This window comes from Amphiprion ocellaris, chromosome 1 (genome assembly GCF_022539595.1).
Source record: "Amphiprion ocellaris isolate individual 3 ecotype Okinawa chromosome 1, ASM2253959v1, whole genome shotgun sequence".
In the NCBI taxonomy this organism is placed as follows: domain Eukaryota; kingdom Metazoa; phylum Chordata; class Actinopteri; family Pomacentridae; genus Amphiprion; species Amphiprion ocellaris.
The window spans coordinates 43695012-43718642 of NC_072766.1; the positions used below are offsets into that span (position 1 = coordinate 43695012).

At 42.9% G+C, this 23631-nt stretch overlaps 1 protein-coding gene across 2 annotated transcripts in view; it reads right to left on the reverse strand.

Moving 5' to 3' along the window:
- Positions 1-21412, reverse strand: part of LOC111567952 (transient receptor potential cation channel subfamily M member 1-like) — a 33082-nt gene extending 11670 nt beyond the window's left edge. Inside the window, exons 1-18 of one of the 2 annotated variants that reach the window (XM_035947734.2) lie at positions 20784-21412; positions 14999-15075; positions 12336-12516; positions 12039-12252; positions 11304-11428; positions 11042-11213; positions 9404-9578; positions 7958-8081; positions 5535-5607; positions 5104-5204; positions 4706-4876; positions 4311-4445; positions 2307-2357; positions 1926-2066; positions 1744-1773; positions 1365-1657; positions 320-548; positions 59-187 (exon numbers count right to left, since the gene is read on the reverse strand). In XM_035947734.2, the coding sequence (XP_035803627.1) occupies positions 59-187; positions 320-548; positions 1365-1657; positions 1744-1773; positions 1926-2066; positions 2307-2357; positions 4311-4445; positions 4706-4876; positions 5104-5204; positions 5535-5607; positions 7958-8081; positions 9404-9578; positions 11042-11213; positions 11304-11428; positions 12039-12252; positions 12336-12516; positions 14999-15075; positions 20784-20867 (2505 nt within the window). In that variant the 5' untranslated portion in view covers positions 20868-21412. Of the gene's footprint in view, positions 1-58; positions 188-319; positions 549-1364; positions 1658-1743; positions 1774-1925; positions 2067-2306; positions 2358-4310; positions 4446-4705; positions 4877-5103; positions 5205-5534; positions 5608-7957; positions 8082-9403; positions 9579-11041; positions 11214-11303; positions 11429-12038; positions 12253-12335; positions 12517-14998; positions 15076-16341; positions 16721-20783 lie in introns of those variants that run through there. The other variant, XM_055012582.1, reaches the window with a different exon arrangement.
- Positions 21413-23631: the final 2219 nt, after the last annotated feature.

The window sequence follows — 23631 nt, forward strand, 5'->3', positions numbered from 1 at the left end:
CTCCTGGTTACTCAAACGGCTCCAGTCTGACCTGAACAACCTGCTGCTGGTTTCATACCTTGTTGGATTTGTCATCGTCTTTAGCTTTAACGTCTTCACTGTCTTTGGATGAATGATGTGAAGCTTCATCTCCGAGACGGAAGTCCAGGAGCAGGATGGCAGGAGGGAAGACGATCCCTAAGATCACCTGCAGAAGGTTTGACAGGACTTAACTCGATGGTTTATTCAGATCTGAACTTCACCTTCATGCTGATGATCTGAGTGAGAAGCTTCTACTGTCTGACTTCATCTCTCCACCCTGAGAAGAGCATTGTGCTACCTTCAGACTGTTGCTCTTGCCCATCCTCAGACAGCCCATCCACATGTCGGTCAGCAGCATCTGGCTGCAGGTGTGGGCGATGAAGTCTCGGTGTTTGGCGGCGACGGCCAGCTTCAGGCAGGTGGAGTTACTCCAGTTCTTCAGCTCGTAGGTCAGCAGCTTCATCGCCACCTGCTCGTCGTGTTTGTACGACTGGTCCAGCAGCTCGTAGGCCAACTGACCGAACTCCCTGCAGAGACACAGCAGCACCACCATCAGGACAAATTCAAGAACCTCACAGTTCTTAGAGTGTTCAGATCCTTAAAATGGGAGACCTGGATGTAGATCTAAGCGGACTCAGACCTCCCAGTGCTTCAGAACCACCTGCTTCAATCGGATCTGGACCTGAACTCAGATTAAACCAGAACTCCACACGAACCTTTCACTGGTGTCACTGGTTTAAACCAGAACTCCACACTAACCTTCCACTGGTGCTTCCAGCGTTCTCAGGTACATTCAGCCGTTACCCTCCTGGATTTATTTGGTACAGTTTAGTATTAATTGAACTTTCATACTGATTCATGATACAAACTGCCAATAATTTTCTTCTGATAAATGGGAACATTAACATTATCAATCAATAACTGATTAATCGTTGGCAGACATTTTTCCACCTGCTGGTAGAGAAATATTTCATGATGAACCACCACAGAAACCTGTTTGGTTCCATCAGTCAGTCAGCTCTAGAAACTTTGTCCAGGTTGAAACTGATAATCTGGTCATTATGAGCTCTGGTTGGAGGTCATTAGCCTCCTCAGGAGTCTTTGTCATGGTGCCCCATTCACTAGCTAAACTCATCCAGGCCCCGGTGATGGTAGGAGCTCCAGTAGAAACCAGCTGGACTTCTCTGGAAGATGTTTCTTAAAATGTCTTCCAGAGAGGTCTGGCTGGTTTCTACTGGAGCTCCTACAATTTAAAGGTGGAACATCTGAGGTCATTAACCTCCTCATTAGTCTTTGTCATGGTGCCTGTTGCTGCTAAACTCCCACAATGGTCCCGGACTCACTTGGAGTTGTTCTCCAGGTCCTGGTAGATGTCGTCTACCAGCTCGCTCTGGGACGACTCGTGGGCCATGGCCTTGTAGAGCTTACAGGCCACCAGAGCTTTGGCCATGGCCTCCTCACCACGCTGCCACAGGAACAGTGCCATCTTCTGGCGTTTCATCAGCACCGCCCACACCATGAGCTCGTGGAAGGGGTACTGGAACCGGCTGACCTCGGGGTCGTCCACGTCGATGTCCACCTCCTCCTCCTTCTTCTTGTTCTTCTTTCCCTTTCCTTTGGGTCGGGGCTCATCGTCCTGCAGGAACCGGACCAGAACCGGTCAGAAAAGGTTCCTTTTAGAACAGATCGCCTGCAGTTAAAATGACAGAAACTCCTACGTACCTCCATGCCAAGGAGCTTCAGGGCTTTGGGCTGTAAGACAGAAGACACACTGATTAAAGACTGTACTGATGGAGAGATGGAGGTGGGTTCATCTCTAGATGTTCCCTCAGATCTAACAGTCTGAAAATTAAACCGGACTGAGCGGTCAGAGGTTCTGGCATGTTGTTTGCGGGTCGACCCACTCTTTTGAGGCCGTACAGGTTGTTGTAAAGCGTCCTGAAGGTCTTCCTGGTGTAGTTGCAGCGGTAAGCTCCGCCCATCAGGAGCTCCAGCACCAGCCCGATGTCGATCAGTGTGATCTGGTAATCTGGAGGAAGGTTCCCCTGAAAGGCAGAGAGGTTTAAACACAGGGTTGGTTCAGACTTCTGATCAGTCTAGAGCCTCATATCTAACAACAGATTAACAGGATGCAGCTTCATGGCTTCATGCTGGATGGAGAACAGAACATCTGGAGAACTTAGGACTTAAAGGACTCAGTGCAGCAGGTATGAAGGGTTTCTTGTTTTGGGCAGTTTATGAAGCAGCTTTCTCTCAACAACCAGCTTCAGGAGCTCAGTTCTCACCTTCTTGACATCTCGGACCACGAAGTGCAGCGTGTTGGCCGGTCCAAGCTTCTGCAGAAACAAACCACAGAGGAGATGGAGGTGAAGATGGAGGTCTGCTGTGATCCCTGACTGTTTGCCCACACATTAACAGACTGACTAGAGGCTGGACAGCAGAGAGCAGTAATCTGATGATGGTGTGTTGTTTTAGAGCAGCAGATTAAGATCAGCGGCAGCAGAAGAAGCAGCTGATGGACACTAAGCTGCAGATCCCTGAGAACACAGAGATTAAAGCTGAAAGCTTTTGTTCTGCTCAGATTTATCTGCTTCATTCAGAGACATTCAGGTTCATCCTGTGAGGAGCAGGAGAACTCCTCAAGGTAGTTCAGTTAACCTGAGATGAAGGTCCTGAACCTTCCAGGTGAGAAGATCTGCAGCAGTCAGCCTCAAGTTCAGCTCACTGGAATGTTTACAGAGCAGAGCTTTTAAAGATGTCTGTGAAAGTTCAGCTTCCCCACGTCAAAGGTTTCATAAAAAAAAGTTTAATCAAATCTGAGCTTCATCTGATCCTTATCAATACAACCAGCTGTAATCAATAATCAATACAACCAGCTGTAATCAATAATCAATACAACTAGCTGTAATCAATAATCCCTACAACCAGCTATAATCAATAATCGATAATCAATACAACCAGCTGCTGAGCTTTAACTAAACTACTTTATTATTATTATTATTATTATTATTATTATTATTATTATTATTATTATTATTATTATTGTAAACAAGTGTTTTAATCTGAAAAACAAAAAAATGTTGTGAGACATGTTGACATATTACTGCTGCTGAATGTTTTATTTATTAATTATTATTCATATCTTGTAGTTGAACCCAAACATGATCTCCAGTTTAACATTAATGTGTGATGTTCAGTTCATGTCTGTTCAGAGTTTAAACTTTTATTCTGAAGGTTTTTAGAGGAGCAGTTTGTTGGATCCATAACTACAGGCATCATTTGAAGGTTGGACTCTGTAGCTCTGCTGGATCCTGAACATCCAGAACATCTGACAGATGATTCATCTTCTGAATCTCCTCTGATTTCCCTTAAATTGTCTCAGGGTCAGTATCAGATTCTCAGGAACTTCATGGATTTATTGACCTTCTCTCCAGGTATGAAGGATGATGACCCTCAGAGTTCTCTGGAGTTCTGCTGAATCACACGTTCTGTTGGTGAAACTTCTGCAGCTGTTAAATGAGTTTCCTTTAGTGAGACTCTTGGATTGTTGTGCAGTAATTATTGATTATTTCTGTTTGTGTGTTCATGATTTCTGGATCTTTTATTAAAGAGGAGCTGATGGAGTTTCTGCAGCAGAAGAAACTTCATTAATGAGACTCTGGATCCTCCTTCATGTTCCACCAACAGAACTTCTATCTCAACCAGAAGAACGTTTCTCTAGAACGTGAATACAGCTGCAGTGTCCAGATGTCACTAGCAGGGGGCGATAGAGCTCCACACAGCAGGAACTACACCTTCATCATCATCTTCATCCTCATCATCCTCCTCATCCTCACCATGTTGTAGAGCTCCTTTACCTTCATCCTCATCGTCCTCATCCTCACCGTGTTGTAGAGCTCCTCTACCTTCATCCTCTTCATCCTCACCATGTTGTAGAGCTCCTCTACCTTCATCCTCCTCATCCTCACCGTGTTGGAAAGCTCCTCTACCTTCATCATCTTCATCCTCCTCATCCTCACCGTGTTGCAGAGTTCCCCTACCTTCATCCTCTTCATCCTCACCGTGTTGTAGAGTTCCCTTACCTTCATCCTCCTCATCCTCACCGTGTTGTAGAGCTCCCCTACCTTCATCCTCCTCATCCTCACCATGTTGTAGAGCTCCTCTACCTTCATTCTCTTCATCCTCCTCATCCTCACTGTATTGGAGAGCTCCTCTACCTTCATCCTCCTCATCCTCACCATGTTGTAGAGCTCCTCTACCTTCATCCTCTTCATCCTCCTCATCCTCACCGTGTTGTAGAGCTCCTCCAGCCGGGGAATGGTGAGGAAGTGATGGATGTTCACTCCGTTCTCAATCAGCAGCTTCACAAAGTCAACCCGGTCCAACACCAGAGCATCCATCATGGCCTGTTCCAGAGAGTTCACCTGGTGACCAGAACACACCTTCATCATCATCATCACCACCACCATCATCATTATCATCATCTCTGATTTCTGAACTCAGTTTTCTATTGTTTTTGTTGTGTCTCTAATTTTTTTTAATCCTGTTATCTTTGGTTCTGGTACAGATTCAGATTCTGGTTCAGCTTTTGGTTCTGGATCTGATTCTGGTTTTGGTTCAGATTCTTGTTCTGGTTCAGATTCTGGTTCTGGTTAAGATTCTGGTTCTGGTTCTAGTTCCTCACCCAGCTAAGCAGCTCCAGTTTTCGTGGGTCGGTCTCTTCAGGTGGTTCTGGTTTGGCTTTGCTCCCTTTGCCCTTCTTGCCCCGGGCTTTTCCTTTCCCTGCTGCCCCTCCTGCTGCTGGCCTCTGGGCCGCCGGGCTTTTAGGGCGATCAGCCGGTGAAATACTGACAGGCTGGGAGAGACATAATCAATCAGAGTTATTGATCACAGGATCAATAATCCACACACAGATACAGCTGAGAATCTCTTAGAACCAACAGCAGGAACTTCTCACACATAGTCTACACACTGATTGATGGATGGATTGATGGACTGATTGATTGATGGATTGATAGATTGATGGACTGATTGATGGATTAGTGGACTGATTGATTGACAGATGTTCCACAGTGAACTCACAGGCCAGTGGTGTCCGTACACAAAGATCTGACTGCGAGCAATGTCCACTCTGTTCCAGGCCAGAGCCAAACTCAGCTGATCAGACGCCGACGCATTTGTACCTGAAAACAAACATTATCAACAACAACAACATCAACAACATCATCATAATATCAACATCAACAGCAACAGCACCAAAAACATAAACAACATCATCAACAATGGCAACAACAGCAACAATATCATTGACATCAGCAACATGGACACCATGAGCAACATCATCCACATTAGCGTCATCCGCATCAACAGCAACATCAAAATTAACATCAACAACATCAACATCATCAACAACATAAACATCAATATCAACAACAACATCAACCACAACAAAAACATAAATGACAACAACAAAAACAGCAGCATTACATCATACTGTCCTGGCTGAATGTTACCTTTGAGCAGAGCTGTGAGGATGGACATCTCAATGTCCTGCTGTCCCTCTGAGCCCATCCTGAACACTGTGATCTACACAAACAAACAACACTTATCTACAAGAACAAACAACACTGTGATCTACACAAACACACAGACAACACTGATCTACACAAAACCACAGCAGCAGCAAAGATCCTGAGAACTGAAACCATGAAACAATTCATCTTACAACATTTGAGTTCTAGTTAGAGGTCATGAACCTCCTCATTAGTCTTTGTCATGGTGCCCGTTGCTGCTAAACTCCCACAATGCTCTCTGCTTTAACCTCTTCTGGTCTCTACAGGATTAAACAGGAAGAGGCTGCACCTGCTGGAACAACCAGGTACTACAGCTGATCTGCATTTACTGACATCATGGAGAGAAAACAGGTTTACTGCAGTACATCCTACCATCTAGTACTACATTTACCATCTAATACTACATTTGCCCTCTAATACTAGATTTACCCTCTAATACTACATTTATCCTCTAGTACTACATTTACCCTCTAGTACTACATCTACCCTCTAGTGCTACATCTAGACCGAGTTGTCCTGGATCTTTCCATCAAGGTTCCAGCTACAGAACCTTCAGGACCAGACGGTGTTGTGTTATTTTGTGTGTAACTGTGTGTCTTGCCTGGTTGTCCTTTTTAAGCTGCCTTAATGTCCCTTTAAATTGCCCCTTGGGGACAATTAAAGTTATTTGAATTGATTTGAATCCAGTTTTGTTCTTGCTGCATTTCACAGACATCTAGCTTCAAACAGAACCACTGGATTAGTTTCAGTAACTCTGATGTTCTAAATGTGTTTATTCCAGAACCACACTGTGGTGCTGTTTCAGCTATCGGACATTAATGACTCGGATCGGATCAGGACTAAATAAACTGGGTCAGAACGTCCCGTCTGCTTGTTCTGATGGTCTTCTGATTGTTGTTCTGTGTTTGTTCTGGTTCTGGTTCTTCTGGAGTCTGGTTCTCTGATGTCCAGTGTGTTCCTGCAGGTTCCTGTGGTTCTGAGCAGGTTCTTGGTTCTGGAGGTCATCAGTGAGAGTGGACCTGTTCCTGCTGTTCTTATGGGTCATTTATTCAGACCAGCTGAGTGCTTTAATCTGACTGCAGATCGGTTTAAGTGAATTGATGCTGAGATGTTTCTAAATTTACGGCAGTCTGCTGCTGCAGCTGTTCTCCGGAAGAAGCCGAGGATTGTGGGATTAAATAAATGCTGGAGGGTCACAGAACAATCTCTGCTAAGTGCTGCAGGTTTAAGGTAAAACCTTCGTCATTATGTTAATGTTCAATTCTGCAGCCGTGGAACCAGGAGGTCCAACTGGAGGGTTCCTGCTGGTTCATGCAGATGTTCCTTCAGACCTCCACTAGTGGAACTAAGAGGTTTGATTCTAAAGAGTCAGAACTTATACATCCCCACAGAAAACAGCTGATCATTAAAAATAAGAGGAAATGATTAACACTGGAGGCCAGAATAAAACCTGTTCAGCAGCGTTCAGTTCATCAATAATCAAGATTAATGATCAATTTATTGATTCAAAAAACTCAAAAAAACACAGAAAAAATGTCTGGAAAAATATCAAAATACATCATCTAAAAAACTGTAAGAGAAAATTAAAATAATACAATGAAATTTAAAATAAAATTTATTAAAATATTCCTATGACGTAAAAAAAAATCAGAAAAATAACAATTATTGTTTTCAAAAATATTAGTATATGGAAAAAATTGTTTTATCAATAAAATAACATAAATAATAAAATGTAATAAAATCTTATTTCTGCATGGAGTCTCCATGTTCTCCCCTGGCCATGGTGGGTTTCCTCCCAGTCCAGAAACCTGCTGAGGTTAACTGATTATTCTAAATCTGCCCGTAGGTGTGAGTGATTGTCCTGTTTTAAGTTATTTTCTAGCTCTTTGGTCACCCTTTGGGCTGTTGGAAAGGATTAGAGAAATAAACTTTGAAACTTTTAAAATGCCCAAAAACTTCAGAAATTATCACAAAATACATTACTTAAAAATGTATTAAATGTCTGAAAAAATATCAAATACATCAGTTAAAGGTTTGAAACTGCCAAAAAGAATTATAAAAATCCCCAAATAAACAATAAAACATTGAAAAAATGCAATAACAGATAAATATTCATAAATACCTCAACAGTATTTGGATAAGATGTCACAAATATCATCAATAAAACATTTTAATAATATCTTCCACAAAAAGTAAAAACTGAATAAATGTGATTTGTTTATGAATTCATGAGGGGCTGATGAGTGGAACCATGAGCTGATATCTTCTCCCTTCAGTCTGACAGCTTTAATGTGACACAAACAGGAAGTGGATGGATGACGGGACGAGGGGTGATGAGCAGCATCTCTACGGGTTCCTCCTACCAGAGCTCTCTTCTTCATGCACTCCATCACCATGAGGAACAGCTGCTGGGCCTGGCCTCGGCTGTAGTTGAAGGTCTTCTGGATGGTGACCAGCAGCTGGTCTTTGACGCTGTCGCTCACCACCCTGAGGACCAGCAGGAGAAGCAGATGGTCAACAAACCACACAGTTACAGGTTCTCAGTGGTCTCCTCTCAGCTGCAGAAACTGGAAGAACTTTCGTGTTGCTGCTGAATAAAATAAACAATTAAATGAAATATTCCAGATTAAAATGATTAGTTTCAACTAATTAAAGTCAGAATAGCTAAAGATTAAATCTGTTCTATCACTAGATTACAGTCAGACACTTTAGAGATTAAAGCATTCATATATTATAATTTAAGCTGGAATATTTTCAGATCACAGTAAAAATGATTGAAGGGAAATGATGATATGATGAGTGAACTGAAAGACACGTGAATGTAGTCCATCATATCATCAGACAGGATCATCAGCAGCTCTGTGGAGATCTAAAATCACTGCTAAACATCTGCATTATTTCTGTTTAGAACAGCAGAACATTTCCTCTGATGAACAGAAACAAACATTTTAATTAAGAAACTGATGAACATGGTTCTAAAATGAACTGAGAACAGCAGAACGTTCTCAGTCCTGGACTTTTGGACTGGGTCTATCTATGTCTGCTTCATGGCTCCACATGGAGAAGAACTGAACAGAGGAAGAGACACATCTGAGAGACTCAACAAAGATGGAAAAAGATCCAGGAAGATCAGTGAGCCAATAAAAACCAGTGAAGCACAGAGTCAGCAGGAATCAGGAGGTCTACAAGGAGTCATAGTACCACTGAGCAGGAGGTCTAGATGGAGTCATAGTTCCACTAATCAGGAGGTCTAGAAGGAGTCATAGTACCACTGATCAGGAGGTCTAGAAGGAGTCATAGTACCACTAATCAGTAGGTCTAGAAGGAGCCATAGAACCACTAATCAGGAGGTCTAGAAGGAGTCATAGTTCCACTAATCAGGAGGTCTAGAAGGAGTCATAGAACCACTAATTAGGAGGTCTAGAAGGAGTCATAGTTCCACTAATCAGTAGGTCTAGAAGGAGTCATAGAACCACTAATCAGGAGGTCTAGAAGGAGTCATAGTTCCACTAATCAGGAGGTCTAGGAGGAGTCATAGAACCACTAATCAGGAGGTCTAGAAGGAGTCATAGTTCCACTAATCAGGAGGTCTAGAAGGAGTCATTGTACCACTAATCAGGAGGTCTAGAAGGAGTCATTGTACCACTAATCAGGAGGTCTACAAGGAGTCATAGTACCACTAATCAAGAGGTCTAGAAGGGGAATTTCTGTGAGGGAATAAAGTTTAGTTTATCATCTGACACTGATCAGGTGAACAGGTGAGTCTGTTCAATCACCCTGAACCTGTTGACCAGCTGATGTTTCCTCACCCGTCCTCCTCACAGTATCTGTGAGCGAATGAGAGGATGTCTGAAGCTCGGCCGCTGCCATCACAGACCACCACCGGGACCGGAGGCTCCTCCCTCAGACTCTCCAGGACGATGGTGATGACGTTGGGACCTCCCTCCACGATCAGACAGACCACCGGGACGCCCTGGCCCAAACCTGGAGAAACAGCAGCACGGTCACATGGTTTAGCCTAGCTTAGCACACATTAGCAGTTACCTTTTAGCTCTGATGGTTCTGAGTTAGAAATGTTCTCTGGGAACTGTCGGTGCTGCTGGTTCTTCTTCACTTTGTTCTGAATCCTGAAAAAGATTCTTACTGAAGCTCTGGAGAACAGAAAACTGTTTCAGAGACTTTATCCAGTTTGTTTTCCACACAGTGCAGAAATGAACATCCGTGTATTTATAAGAACGCTGCCTTAAAATCTCCAGTTAGACCAGCAGAGAGTTCCTGAACTAGAACCAGTATTTAGGTGAAGACAGAATTCTCCTTTAACTTTAAACTTAGTTTTTTAGTGACGACAGTAAATCCTCACTGACAGAAAAAAAAACAACAAAAAACAACAAACTTCAATTGATATCTTCAGTAAAAAATGGAAAAGCCAAACATCATGTTGAAGGAACTGTTTATCTCCGATTAGATTAACTGAACAGAACTAAGAGATTCTGTTGACTTTATGCTGCAGTCAGAGGTCATTAACCTCCACAGAAGTCTTTGGCATGGTGCCCAGTGCTTGATAGTTTCTGGATCTGGATCCTTAGAGTGGACTGGGTCAGCCTGTGGTTTGTTTATTGGGTTCTGGTGGTTTTGGTGGTCTGGGTCTGTTGGGTGGGTTCTGGTTGTCAGGTTCTGGGTAAGCCTGTGTTTTTTTGGTGGGTTCTGGTGGTTTTGGCGGTCCTGGCGGTCTGGGTCGGGGTTCTGACAGTCTTGCTGGTCTGGGTCACCCTGTGGTTTTTTGGTGGGTTCTGGCGGTCTTGTCGGTCTGGGTCAGCCTGTTGTTTTTTGGTGGTTCTGGTGGTCTTGGCGGTCTGGGTCCTTTTTTTTTTTTTTTGTCTGCATTTGTTCTCATTGTTTAACTCCACAAAAGGGGAGTCAACAATGTATGAGATTGATGCATATTTTAGTCTTGCAGCCAAATATTTTAATATTTAGTGCATGTGTGTGACCATCACCAGCCCTCCCTGAAAGCTAAGCAGATATTCTTTATTAGAATTCCCTATTATGAGCCAGGGAGGGCAGTGCTACACCTCAGTGATGTGTGGGGGAAACAAAGACTGGACAGGACGAACAGGACAAACAGGATGAACAGGATGAACAGGGATAGAAATTAACAGGTGGTGCTATTGCAATTAAAGATTGTAAGGTGGTGTGTTATTCCCAACTACTAACTGTCCATCAATGAATAAAAAAATAAATAAAAATTTGAATCTGGGTCAGGGTTCTGACGGCTCCTTGGCGGTGAGAGGTGACGGCTGAGCCTCCCTTTGCTATCCCTGCCTTACAGACTGCTCCAGGCATAGGATGACAAAGGGAAACCCACAGGTCACATGATCGTTTACCTGGACCGGTCTGAACGCTAGCACTGATTGGCTGTCTGGGCAGGTCACATTGTTGTGACTCACGTGTGTTGATCTTCTGCAGAGCGATGTGTTTCTCCAGCTGCCGGCGGAGGCGGACCTCGGCGCCGTACTTCCCGCTGGTCCCGTTGTCGGACAGGATGAAGTGGGAGTGGCTCCCGTTCAGGACTGACAGCTTGCTGAGCGGGTTGGACATGGTCTGGTAGGACCGGGTCACCTGAAACACAGAGGGGAGTCTGGAGGTCACAGGAGGGTCTTCCAGATACCATGGTTAAGGTCTTAGTCTGGGTCAGGCTGGTGGTCTTACATCTCTGCCGACCAGATCTTCTTTGTTCTCCACGATGCCCCACGGTGCGATGCCGATAGCGCAGACTTTACCTCTGGACTTAGATGAGTGGTCCTTCAGGGCGTCTCCAACATGACGGATCACCCCTGAAATACAGCAGAAGATCAGAACCAGGATCAGGATCAGGACCAGGATCAGGATCTGGACCAGGACGATGACAAGGACCAGGATCAGGACCAGGACGACGACGAGGACCAGGATCAGGATCAGGACCAGCATCAGGATCAGGATCAGGACCAGCATCAGGATTGGGATCAGGATCTGGACCAGGATGATGAGGAGGACCAGGATCAGGATCAGGATCAGGATCAGGATCGGGATCAGGATCAGGGGATCAAGACCGGGATCAGGACCAGGAGTAGGATCAGGGGATCAAGACCAGGATCAGGACCAGGACCAGGACCAGGATCAGTATCTGGATCTGGATCTGAATCAGGACCAGGACCAAGACCAGGACCAGGATCAGGACCAAAGATCAGGATCAGGATCAGGACCAAAGATCAGGACCAGGACCAGGACCAGGACCAGGACCAGGATCAGGATCAGGATCAGGACCAAAGATCAGGATCAGGATCGGGAGGTCTAGATCAGACGCTAAGCTTGGATACCAAGGAAACTAGCTAGCTTAGCATAGCATACAGACTGGAAACAGATGAACCAGCTGGTCTTGGAGGGAGGCGCTCCGCCGGTCGGTACCTGTACTGACTCCTCCGGTGAAGATCCAGGCCCCAGTGGTGACAGCAGCTTTGATCAGTCCTTTACCGAAGACCTGCTTCAGTTTTGGTGGCAGGTCGAAGTTCTGAAGGCCTCCGTGGATGGAGATGAGCAGCGTGGGGAGCTCCAGCTGCCAGTCCTTCACCATGAGGTGGAGCAGGGAGTCCGGTTTGGAGTCATAGGAGACCCTGATGTACTGGGGAGGCAGAAGGAGGAGTCAGTGTTCAGATCTCTAACGTGAAGCTCCCAGTAAACCCAGCAGATCTGCCTCATTGGTACCATGGCCTTGTTGATGAGTCCTCCTCCCTGGAACTCCAGGATGCCATAGGCATCGGTCGGGGAGGTCTGGGTGTGTTTCAGGGCGCTCCACCTCTCTGCAGGCTCCAGCTGGACCAGCGGAGCTCCTTCGTCTTTGGGAGGGATGGAGGTGTGTTGAGCCACCAGCTGACCACAGCTGCACCTGAACATCAACAACATCTTAAGGAGGAATTTCCTGTCTGACCGTCAGATAAACAGGTGCATCTTCACATCCTCACGAACCAGCGGTCTGTAGAAACTTAAAGCAACTGGACTTCTCTTTCACTTCAGGTAAAATGTCTTCTAGAACCTTCAGAAAGTCCTTTTGCCTTTTACTGAAGCTCCTAGAAGCTCTAAATACAAAACAAAACCAATAACAATCACTTTGATTGGCTATTAAAGGATATTTATATTTTTTTTAAAAACTGAAAATCTGCAGGTAAACGTGATTGAATTCATAACTGTAGTCTCAGTGTTGTTTTACTGGAAAACAATTCACTGATGTTTAAATACAGTCACCTGGACAGGTAACAGTCTATCACAGGGCTACACATAGAGACGAACATTCGCATCTACAGATAATCTAGAATCACTGATTAGCCTCAGCTGTTGTTGGACTGTGGGAAGAAGATGGAGAACCTGGAGAACCCAGCAGGGAGAACATGGAGACTCCATGCAGAAAGATCCCAGGAAGACTGGGATGAGAACCGGGGATCTTCTAGCTGTGAGGCTACAGTGCTAAGCAGTGACCCACCATGCCGCCCACAGACTGAAGTGATGAATTTAACCCAGCCTGCCTGCAGATCTACAGTCTATGGATCTAATCAGCTACATGAGACTCATCAGCTGATGGCAGCATGAAGACCTGGCCTTAAGGAACATTCATTTCCTTCAGGAACAGAACTGCAGAACTTTCTGATGAACAAAAGGGTTTCTATACTTCAGGAACTTCAGCTTCTTTTGTCAGAAACATGAATAAATGATGGACAGAAATGTGTCTGGTCTCAAAGTGAAGCTTTATGCTATGCTAATCTAGCTATGTGAAGCTCCTGTAGAGTTAGGGTTAGGGTTAGGATAGTTAGTAGGGTTACTAGGGTTAGAAGAGTTAGTAGGGTTACTAGGGTTACTAGTGTTAGTAGAGTTAGTAGGGTTAGTAGGGTTATTAGGGTTAGTAGGGTTAGAAGGGTTAGTAGGGTTAGTAGGGTTACTAGAGTTAGTAGGGTTAGTAGGGTTACTAGGGTTACTAGAGTTAGTAGGGTTACTAGGGTTACTAGGGTTAGTAGGGTTACTAGTGTTAGTAGAGTTAGTAGGGTTAGTAGGGTTATTAGGGTTAGTAGGGTTATTAGGGTTAGTAGGGTTAGAAGGGTTAGTAGGGTTAGTAGAGTTAGTAGGGTTAGTAGGGTTACTAGGATTACTAGAGTTACTAGAGTTAGTAGGGTTACTAGGGTTACTAGGGTTAGTAGGGTTACTAGGGTTACTAGGGTTAGTAGGGTTACTAGGGTTACTAGGGTTAGTAGGGTTACTAGGGTTAGTAGGGTTACTAGGGTTACTAGAGTTAGGAGGGTTACTAGGGTTACTAGAGTTAGTAGGGTTACTAGGGTTACTAGGGTTAGTAGGGTTACTAGTGTTAGTAGAGTTAGTAGGATTAGTAGGGTTATTAGGGTTAGTAGGGTTATTAGGGTTAGTAGGGTTAGAAGGGTTAGTAGGGTTAGTAGAGTTAGTAGGGTTAGTAGGGTTACTAGGGTTACTAGAGTTACTAGAGTTAGTAGGGTTACTAGGGTTACTAGGGTTACTAGGGTTAGTAGGGTTACTAGGGTTACTAGGGTTAGTAGGGTTACTAGGGTTAGTAGGGTTACTAGGGTTAGTAGGGTTACTAGGGTTACTAGGGTTACTAGAGTTAGGAGGGTTACTAGGGTTACTAGGGTTAGTAGAGTTAGTAGGGTTACTAGGGTTACTAGGGTTAGTAGGGTTACTAGGGTTACTAGGGTTAGTAGGGTTACTAGGGTTACTAGGGTTAGTAGGGTTACTAGGGTTAGTAGGGTTACTAGGGTTACTAGAGTTAGGAGGGTTACTAGGGTTACTAGGGTTAGTAGAGTTAGTCGGGTTACTAGGGTTAGGGTTCGGTGATCCAGCCTCTTCTATCCCTTAAACATTCAGATCAAACTGATCACAGGTCTGCTGATGAAACCTGCTGGAGAACCCAGTCCACAACAGAACTGTTCTCTAGAAAGGTTCAGTGTATGAAGCTCTTTAGATCCAAAGTTCTATAAAGAACCATTTTCTGAATTAAATACTGTTCACTGAGAATGTTCTTTCCCTGTTATCATTTAACATCATGGAACCTTGTGGGAACGTTTGATAGATTCCATGTTCTTTTGTTCATAGACCACAGTCCAGGAACATCTTATAAAGCACGTTCTGTCACCTGAGGTCTCAACCTCTGGACCATGTTTTCCAATCTGAGAGAATCCAACCAGCTAAAACCCTTTTCATTCTGCTTTAACCTGACAGTCAGTAGAAACGTTCTTTAAACATTAGATTAGGACGTATATGAATGTTATCAGAACATTTAGATAACGTTGTGGGAACATTTCTCAGTGTTTTAAAAGAACAGTTATCTGTTGGAGTAAATGTGAAAGTGGAACCTGCTGGCATCTTTGCTCAGAATGATCTGGATGCATTCTCTCTTCTGGAAGGTTCTCTCGATCCACGCTTTCTGAGTCTGAAACACAAGAACAAGAATGGTCAGAATGCTGCCGAGGAACTCTAATCAGTCATTTAACAGGGAAATAGGAATCATTATCGTCGAGTTGTAAAGTCGATTCTGGAAAAATAAATCTGACTGATTTAAAGAAGTTCTGAGTCGAGTTAATAGAGAAGAAAAACAACAAAAGGAGCACATTTCTGTCTGTTTAATGAATAAAATTCTAAAACATTCCTGTGTCTGTTCTGTTCATAAAAGAGAGATTTTCTTCTGTTAATATAAACCACAGCATTAATGAGAAAGGGAATGCAGTTTAAAGGAAACAGTGAAGTTCAGACTGATGTAAACGTTTGGAGCAGCTTTAACCCTATCCTCAGATATTTAGTTTATTATTATTTTATATTGTGGAGGTTTGCAGATTCATTCTGTGCATCATAAATGCTGGTTCCTGGTTCAGATGAACAGCAGAAGAAAAAGCAGCACCATGAGGTTTGAATGGATCTGACTAATTACTGTGAGAGTGAAGCTTCCATTCCTCTACGACTAAATCCTCTTAATGCTGCAACGAAAACACAGAAACACAGAGCGGCTCTTTATCTGCTGGAAACTAAGCTGTGTGTATGTGTATGTGTGTGTGTGTGTGTGTGTGTGTGTGTGTGTGTGTGTGTGTGTGTAGTATTGTGTGTATTGTTGTGTTGTGCGTCTGCTCTTTGTGAGATTCCTGCACTCTGGATGATGGAGGATTAACGTCTAACATGAGCTTCACGTTTATTGTCTTTTTCACGTGAACCTCCACCTTCATCATCATCATCATCATCATCATCATCATCACCATCACCATCATCACCACCATCATCACCATCATCACCACCATCATCACCATCACCATCATCACCATCATCATCATCATCATCATCACCACCACCACCCATCACCATCATCATCATCACTATCATCACCATCACCATCACCATCATCATCATCATCATCATCATCATCATCACCATCATCATCATCACCATCATCATCACCATCACCATCATCATCATCACCACCATCATCACCACCATCATCATCACCATCATCATCACCATCACCATCATCATCACCATCATCATCATCACTATCATCACCATCACCATCATCACCATCACCATCATCATCATCATCATCATCATCATCACCATCACCATCATCACCATCATCACCATCATCATCATCATCATCATCATCATCACCATCATCATCATCATCATCATCATCATCATCATCACCATCACTCACCATTACCATCACTATCATCATCACCGTCATCACCGTCATCACCGTCACCATCGTCACCATCGTCACCATCGTCATCATCGTCATCATCGTCACCATCACTCACCATCACCATCATCATCATCATCATCATCATCATCATCACCATCATCATCATCATCATCATCATCATCATCATCATCATCATCATCATCATCATCATCACCATCATCATAATCATCCTGCTCTGATCAGCTGATAGTGGAACCTGATCACTGATCAATGATCAATAACAGACAGTTGAGGTGTTTTCTGAAGCTGCTGCCTCATCATCAAGTTCCTCCAGAGGAGAGAACGTCCTGCGATAAAAACACAATAAAATCAACCCAACCTTCTACATTAGAAACAACAAACCTTTAAAGTGCAGTGACTGATTGAAGGTGTTTTAGATTCACAGATTTCTGTTTCTGAACCCAGAACGTGTGAAAGGATCCAACTGGAATAAAGTCAGTCATCATTTAAATCCTGTCTGATAAAGAAAACGCTTCTAGAGCTCCTTACAGTCTGGACCAACGTGGTGAAACTTTCTGAGGTAAAAGTTGGACTTCAGGTGGTTTTTGAAGATATCTAGGGCTGGAAAACTGATACATTTCCAGAGTTTGTTCTCTTTTCATCCAGTTTTCTGACATAATTATCTCTTTAACCCTTTGATGCATAACCTGGGTCAAAAGTGACCCAAATCCAATGGAAAATGGGTATCTCCTCATGTGGTCTACGCATCAAAGGGCTAAGAAAAAATAATGTCAGACCAACAGACCTCTGAGATGCAGCAGCTCCAAGATCAACCTGAAGATCAACCTGAACATCCACACGGGTCGAGTCAAACTCAATTTGATCCATGGAGATTCTGTCCAAATAGGATAAAGACTCAATGAAGACTCGAAGAAGACTTGATGAAGACTCTTTCAGGACCTGATGAAGACTTGATGAAGAATCTTTCAGGACTTGATGAAGACTCGATAAAGACTTGATAAGGACTGTCAGGACATGTCTCCGTCTGGCTGCAGCGGTGCAGATGAGGACTTGGCTTTATGCAGCCCAGAGCTTCATGTGACCAGCATGTGAGGCAGCAAGACTCTTTGTTGCAGAAGGTCTCATGACCGGATCCAAGTTAATACTTCCTGGAGTCTCATGACCCGCCAAGCAGAGTTTTCATCCTTCAGACTCCACCGATCTGCTCAGAAGAACTCCCAGAGTGTGAAGCCAAACCTGCAGCTGAACTCCTCCTGCTCAAGATTCTTTGTGTTTGAACTTCTTCTCTTCAGGTCATCAGAATCACTCAGGTTTCTCAGCAGAAGCTCTCCTCCATCCAAACTGCAGAACAGTGGCGTGCACAGATAGACACCAGGTGGTGCTAGAGCACCTCCCCCTTGCCCTCAGTATCAAGCAGGTGCCCTCCGTGTCTCAACTTTTTAAAAAAAATTTAAACATTAAACACACACACAGACGACCCGTGCCATGCCGTGTCATGCCGTGACTCGCCCCGCCCCATCTCTTAACGTGACCATGAGGAGCGGACACGCGTGGCAGCAGCTGCACAGCCCATATAGACTGTAGCCTCCAACCAGGTAACACGTAAATGAATCCAGTGTTTTGTTCATCAGCCTCAGTTGCCACACGGTGCATTGATTTGTCTCTGTTGTGAAGTAGCCTGTTTCATGCAGCGCTAAACAACCATGCCTAAATTAGCCAACTGCCCCCTGCTTAACAAGCTCCACGCTGCCCATAATAATAATAAATTAATCGACATAATGTGACGACGATGACCACATAGCTAATGTTATTTGGTGAATTGGTACAGCATATGATTAGCTTAGTTTGTGTAGGTTTATTATTAGCCTACATCAGGTAGAGGCAACACTTGCTGTGACTTATTTGCTAAATGACTAAAAGAAAAAATAGCTTTCTGCCTTGTTGGAGCCTCATGTCAGGAATCAGTCTGGACATTGTCGACCTCTTTTAATTTGCCAATCGCAGCATGATCAGAAGGGAAAGGATGAAGACAGACAAAGAAAGGGAGCTACAGCAGGGAAGCAGCTCTCAGCTCTCCTGGATTAAAAAAAAAACATCTAAGGAGGATGAGGAGACAGATCGTGATCATGAAGAAGAAAGGTCAGAGTCAGCATCAGAGTCATGTTCTCTTTTTAGGGCCTTTTCCTCTAATTTTATTGAGATACCTTAAAAGCTGTTCCTGATTTATTTTTTCAACACAAAGTGATTTGATGGAACAAAATCAGGCAATAGGCTGTATTAGCAAAATATATTGTTTTGTACTAACCATGACTTATTTCTACGTTACAACACTTGCAGTAATTTTGTATTTACATTGATAGGCTATTATTAAAACTCTGACTTTTATTGACCCTTTGTGTGTTATTATTAAGATGTTAAAATAAATGCTGTTACAGGAAATGTGTTCCTGATTTTTTTATTTTTTCAGATCTCACACTGTCATATTAAGGCAGCCAGTGGTTCTACATGCAGCACAAGGTGCCCTTTTTTTCCACTGAGCACCTGCCCCCCAAAATGTCTGTGTACGCCACTGCTCCACAACATCCATGATATTTTCTCCTCGTGGGTCATTCCACCTCAGCTTTTATAAAAGTTCACATCTCCGATCTCATAAAAGTCTGATTTCTGTGTTCAGATCTCGGCTCAGAGGTCCCATTAGAGTTAAATGTTCTGAGAAGGTCCTGATGATTGTTTTCTTCCACTGATCTGTGGATCAATTTTACAACATAACTGGAGAAATAATGCAGGCGGAGTCCTGAACCTGTCTAGGTTCACTGATCTGAAGATCTGTTCTTCAGTGGTAGAATCATCCAGACCAGTTCTCTGATGTTCCACCAAAAATAAACCTTTATTTTCCAGCCTAACAGCGCGCTTCCTGTGACTGGCACTAATAGGAGCTTTAATAATCTAATCATGCTTCCAGTTAGAAGAAAATATATTTAAATTTCTGCCCCTTTAGAACTCTGGTTGCACCATCAGACCTGCTCACTCATCGTCCTCATGTTGGACATAAAAACGTCGTTTTACTGAGTTTTCCGGGAACATTAGATGAAGTGTTTTTGTTCTTGGTGTCAGATTCAGTTTCTGTGTCTGTGGTGTAAATGCTGAGTTTAATGAATGAAAACAGATTTGGATTACAGGCTTTAATGAGATTAGAGCTGTTTGCTTAATGAGCCACTTTTATTTTGAAACAGGAAGCTGCTCTGACAACATAGAAAAAATAAATGCTGAAAACAAAATTTCAAAAATAAAATGAATTCACCTCAGCAAAATACTGCAAAATAAAAATACTCCGTAAAATACAGCAAAGTAAAACTATTACATAAAATACTCTAAAGTACTCCAAAGTAAAAATACTACATAAAATATTCCAAAGTAAAAATACTTCATGAAATAATCCAAAAATGTGTTGTTTTAGTTTTATTCAAACTTTAAGGACATGTTTAAAAAATATATTTGTTGGAGATTTTATTTTTTATTTTATATTTTTTTATATTGTGGGATATTGTATTATTTTTGACATTTTATTAATATATCTTCCAGTATTTTGAGGTCACAGTTACTTCACAGGATTAAAAATATAATTTAAAAACAATTACATGATTGAAATCAATGTTTTTCATAAATTTTTATTGAAGGAGTGAAACACTGATTAACTAGTTGATCAGTGATTGATCAGTGATTGGTCAGTGATTGATCAGTGATTGATCAGTAATTGATCAGTGGTTGGTCAGTGATTGATCAGTGGTTGGTCAGTGGTTGATCAGTGACTGATCAATTATTTATCAGTGATTGATCAGTAACTGATCCTCTCAGTAACTTTTACTTTTCTCAGTCTGATTTCAGTGTCAGAGAAAGTTAAACACTGATTATATTTGTGGAGCAAAAGTCACATGAACACAATAACCAGAGATGAACAGATCACATGACTGGGGGGTGGTGGACCAGGTCAGATGACCAGAGGAGGGTGGGGTCACATGACTAGGGGGGGGGGCGGGGGCAGGTCACATGACTAGAGGGGGGCGGGGACGGACCAGGTCACTTGACCAAACGATGATTTCTGAACTGAAAACTTGACACTGTTTAAATCCAAAGTGGCTGAAATATTTCCCAGAGTTACAGTTGGAAGAAACAGATGCTACAGATCTTTAGATCTCAGAGCTTTACAACATCTGGACAGACTCAGACCACATCAGAGTTTGTTCATCCTGAAGGAACCTCTGAAGGTGTTGGTCAGGAGAACCACAGATAGAACACCAGCATCACATGGAGAACACAAAACTGGAACTGGAACATGAACAGAAACCAGGAACCTCCAGAAACTATTTGGATCTGATGAAACCAAGCTGAGACTCTGAGGTGTCAGGTGAGTCTCAGGTGAGCCTCATTCTTACCTTCTGTGATCCAGAGGACGTGCTGCGTTTGATAGATGAGCGTTTGAAGGATCCATTCGTCCCTCTCCTTCCTCTGCTGTCCATGATGCTGACTTCAGCTGTTCTCCACCTTCGTCCTCCTCTTGGTGGCTCTTTCTGTTCTTCTGCCCCTCCTGGTCCTCCTGGTCCAGTCCTGAGTGTTGCGTTCCGGCTCTCTGGTGGTCTGTGGCGGTGGAGACCTCTGTCTGCCAGTGTAATCAGGATTAGTGGAGGGGGGCAGAGCTCTTTAATGGATGCAGATTTAATCAATGGTGATTGGAGGTTGATCTACTGTGAATCTGGTCCAGCAGCAGAAGACAGACTCTCCATCTTTAACGAGCAGATCAAAGGACCAAACTTTACCTTCTGCTGGACAGAAATCAGTTTTAGTTTCTGTAGCTGATGGTAGCCGAGGTACTGAAGATCACAGAATGAACCAGAAAAACCATTTAGTCTGAAGAGCAGAAAGAAAAGAAGCACAAACTCAGAGTTTTTCTGTAAATTCAGCTTCCTTCATGCAGAAGAACCTGCTGCTCCATTTCATTAAAGTGATTAAATCCTGAGTTCTCTGAGGTTCTCTATAGGTTCTCTGAGGTTCTCTGAGGTTCTCTGTAGGCTCTCTGTAGGTTTGATGTTTTGCTGTTTGTTTGATGGCAGAATTTACTGTAAAATACACGAGTGAAGGATTAAAGTGATACTCAGCTGTAATCCAGCAACACACACAGAAATAAAAACTCTTTCAGATTAGAAACAGTTGGGATTACTGCTCTGCTTCATTGTTCTGCTCTCATCTCATTTTAGCAGCGATGCAACATAAATCTGGAGCTTCTGTCTCTGAAAGACATTTATTATTACGGTTTGATGTCCTACAGTTTGTTTCCATGAATCTAAAATAACTAAAGCAATAAAAAAAACTAGAAATATGTGAAATGAAAGGTTAAGTTAAGTTAATAGTTGTTTTGGAATTATTTAAGGCATTATGTAATAAGAATAATTTAGATCTTATTACAACCTAAATAATGTCACTTTTCAGTTCCTTTATGGTTCATTCCAGAACAGAAGGACATTCTACGTCCCACCCATCAAATTTCCAATAATCCATGTATAAAACCCTAAAACCTGCGGTAGTGTGTAAATGTTCTTGTCCTGAGACCAAATCTATAAAAACTAGGAGAAAAGAATGTTTAAAATATTTTAAAATATCAAATAAGTCTGGAGTTCCCCTAAAATGACATTTTTCTCTTGTCCACCCCCCTGATGACCAAACTGGATCTCTGATAAAACAGTTAGAATAAAGTTTAAATCTCTTTCTTTTTTTTTTTTTTTTTTTTGTATTTTTTCATTGATGTCTCTGTAATTGTGGGAACATTTTTTTTACATAATATTTTAAATAATAATAATAATTTATTTATATTATTCTGCTAACATGTTTCCCACAACATGTTAGCAGAACCTGTTGATGATGTTTCTGTAGTTTTATGTCTCGTTTTTGTCTTTTGTGTCTCGTTGTTGTTGTCAACATCATTAAACAATTTCCCTAAAGAATAGGTAGAGCAAAGCTATGTCCTCTGGTTTCTCCTGAAGCTCCTACCATCACCAGGACCTAGATGACTGAGAATCTCCACAGAAGGATGAGGAGACAACATTAGTTCAGTTTAACATCTGAGGAGATGTGAGCAGAGCAAGAAATGAATATATAAGAAATGGATCAGAACATGCAGCTGAAGACCTCGAAGCTCCAAAAACATTGAGGATGGAAAGTTCAAGCCTGGGAAGGAACAATGAGATGGAACACCTGACTGACTGACAAGAAAAACTCAAGAGAAACTACAGGAAGAAAAAGCTGAAAAAACAGCTTCAAGTTTCCTGCAGCTGATGGAAAAGTCTGAAACCAAATATCCAGCCTGAATATTTGTGAAATAATGTACGTGCATGAGCACACCAAACCGCCAACATGCATTAAAGGGCAGTAATGTGCATCAACATGCACCAACAGGCATCGAAACATGCATCAGTATGGAATAATGTGTACTAACAAGCACTGACACACAAACATACACCAGCATGCACCAATAAACCACATCATGGACACCAACGTGTACCAATGTGCACTGACAGATATAGAAATAAATAGAAACTCACACCAATCTGAAACAGAAGGCTCTAACATGCGCCAACATGTACTAACGCGTTAAATAGCATTAAAATAGAGCATCAGTACACAGCAGCTCTGAACTGAAGTACCTTTTCACTGAGACTTTATGTCTGATCAGCAAAACTAAACATGTCATATTCATGAAAGATATTAGCCAGACTGTGGAAAGTCATGGTGTATAATAAACCAGTCTGTAAACATTATACTGGCGACATAGACAGTCTGGGGGACAAAAAAGTTCAAAAGCACCAAGACAGTCTTGAGGACAGCAAAAGGGGGAGTTAAAACTAATAAGAAGTTCCAAAAACAACAGAGGGAGTCCAGCACAGTCTGGAGGGTGGCCCTGATCAAACAAAAGTGTCCAAAAATAGTCAAAACCACCCCGGGGTGTGGCTACAGAGATGGAGTCCTTCAGAGAGGCAGGAGGCCAATGGCAGTGGAACCCTACTGGAGGCTGGGCTGCTGGCCACCAAAGGTGGAGCCCCACTGGAGCAGGGGAGGTAGTGGTGAGGTCGGGATGTTGATCTGTGATGAGGTCAGGGTGTTGGGGAGCAGTGAGGTCAGAATGTTGGGAAGTGGTGAGGTCAGGGTGTTGGGGAGCAATGAGGTCGGAATGTTGGGAAGTGGTGAGATCAGGGTGTTGGGGAGCAGTGAGATCAGGGTGTTGGGGAGCAG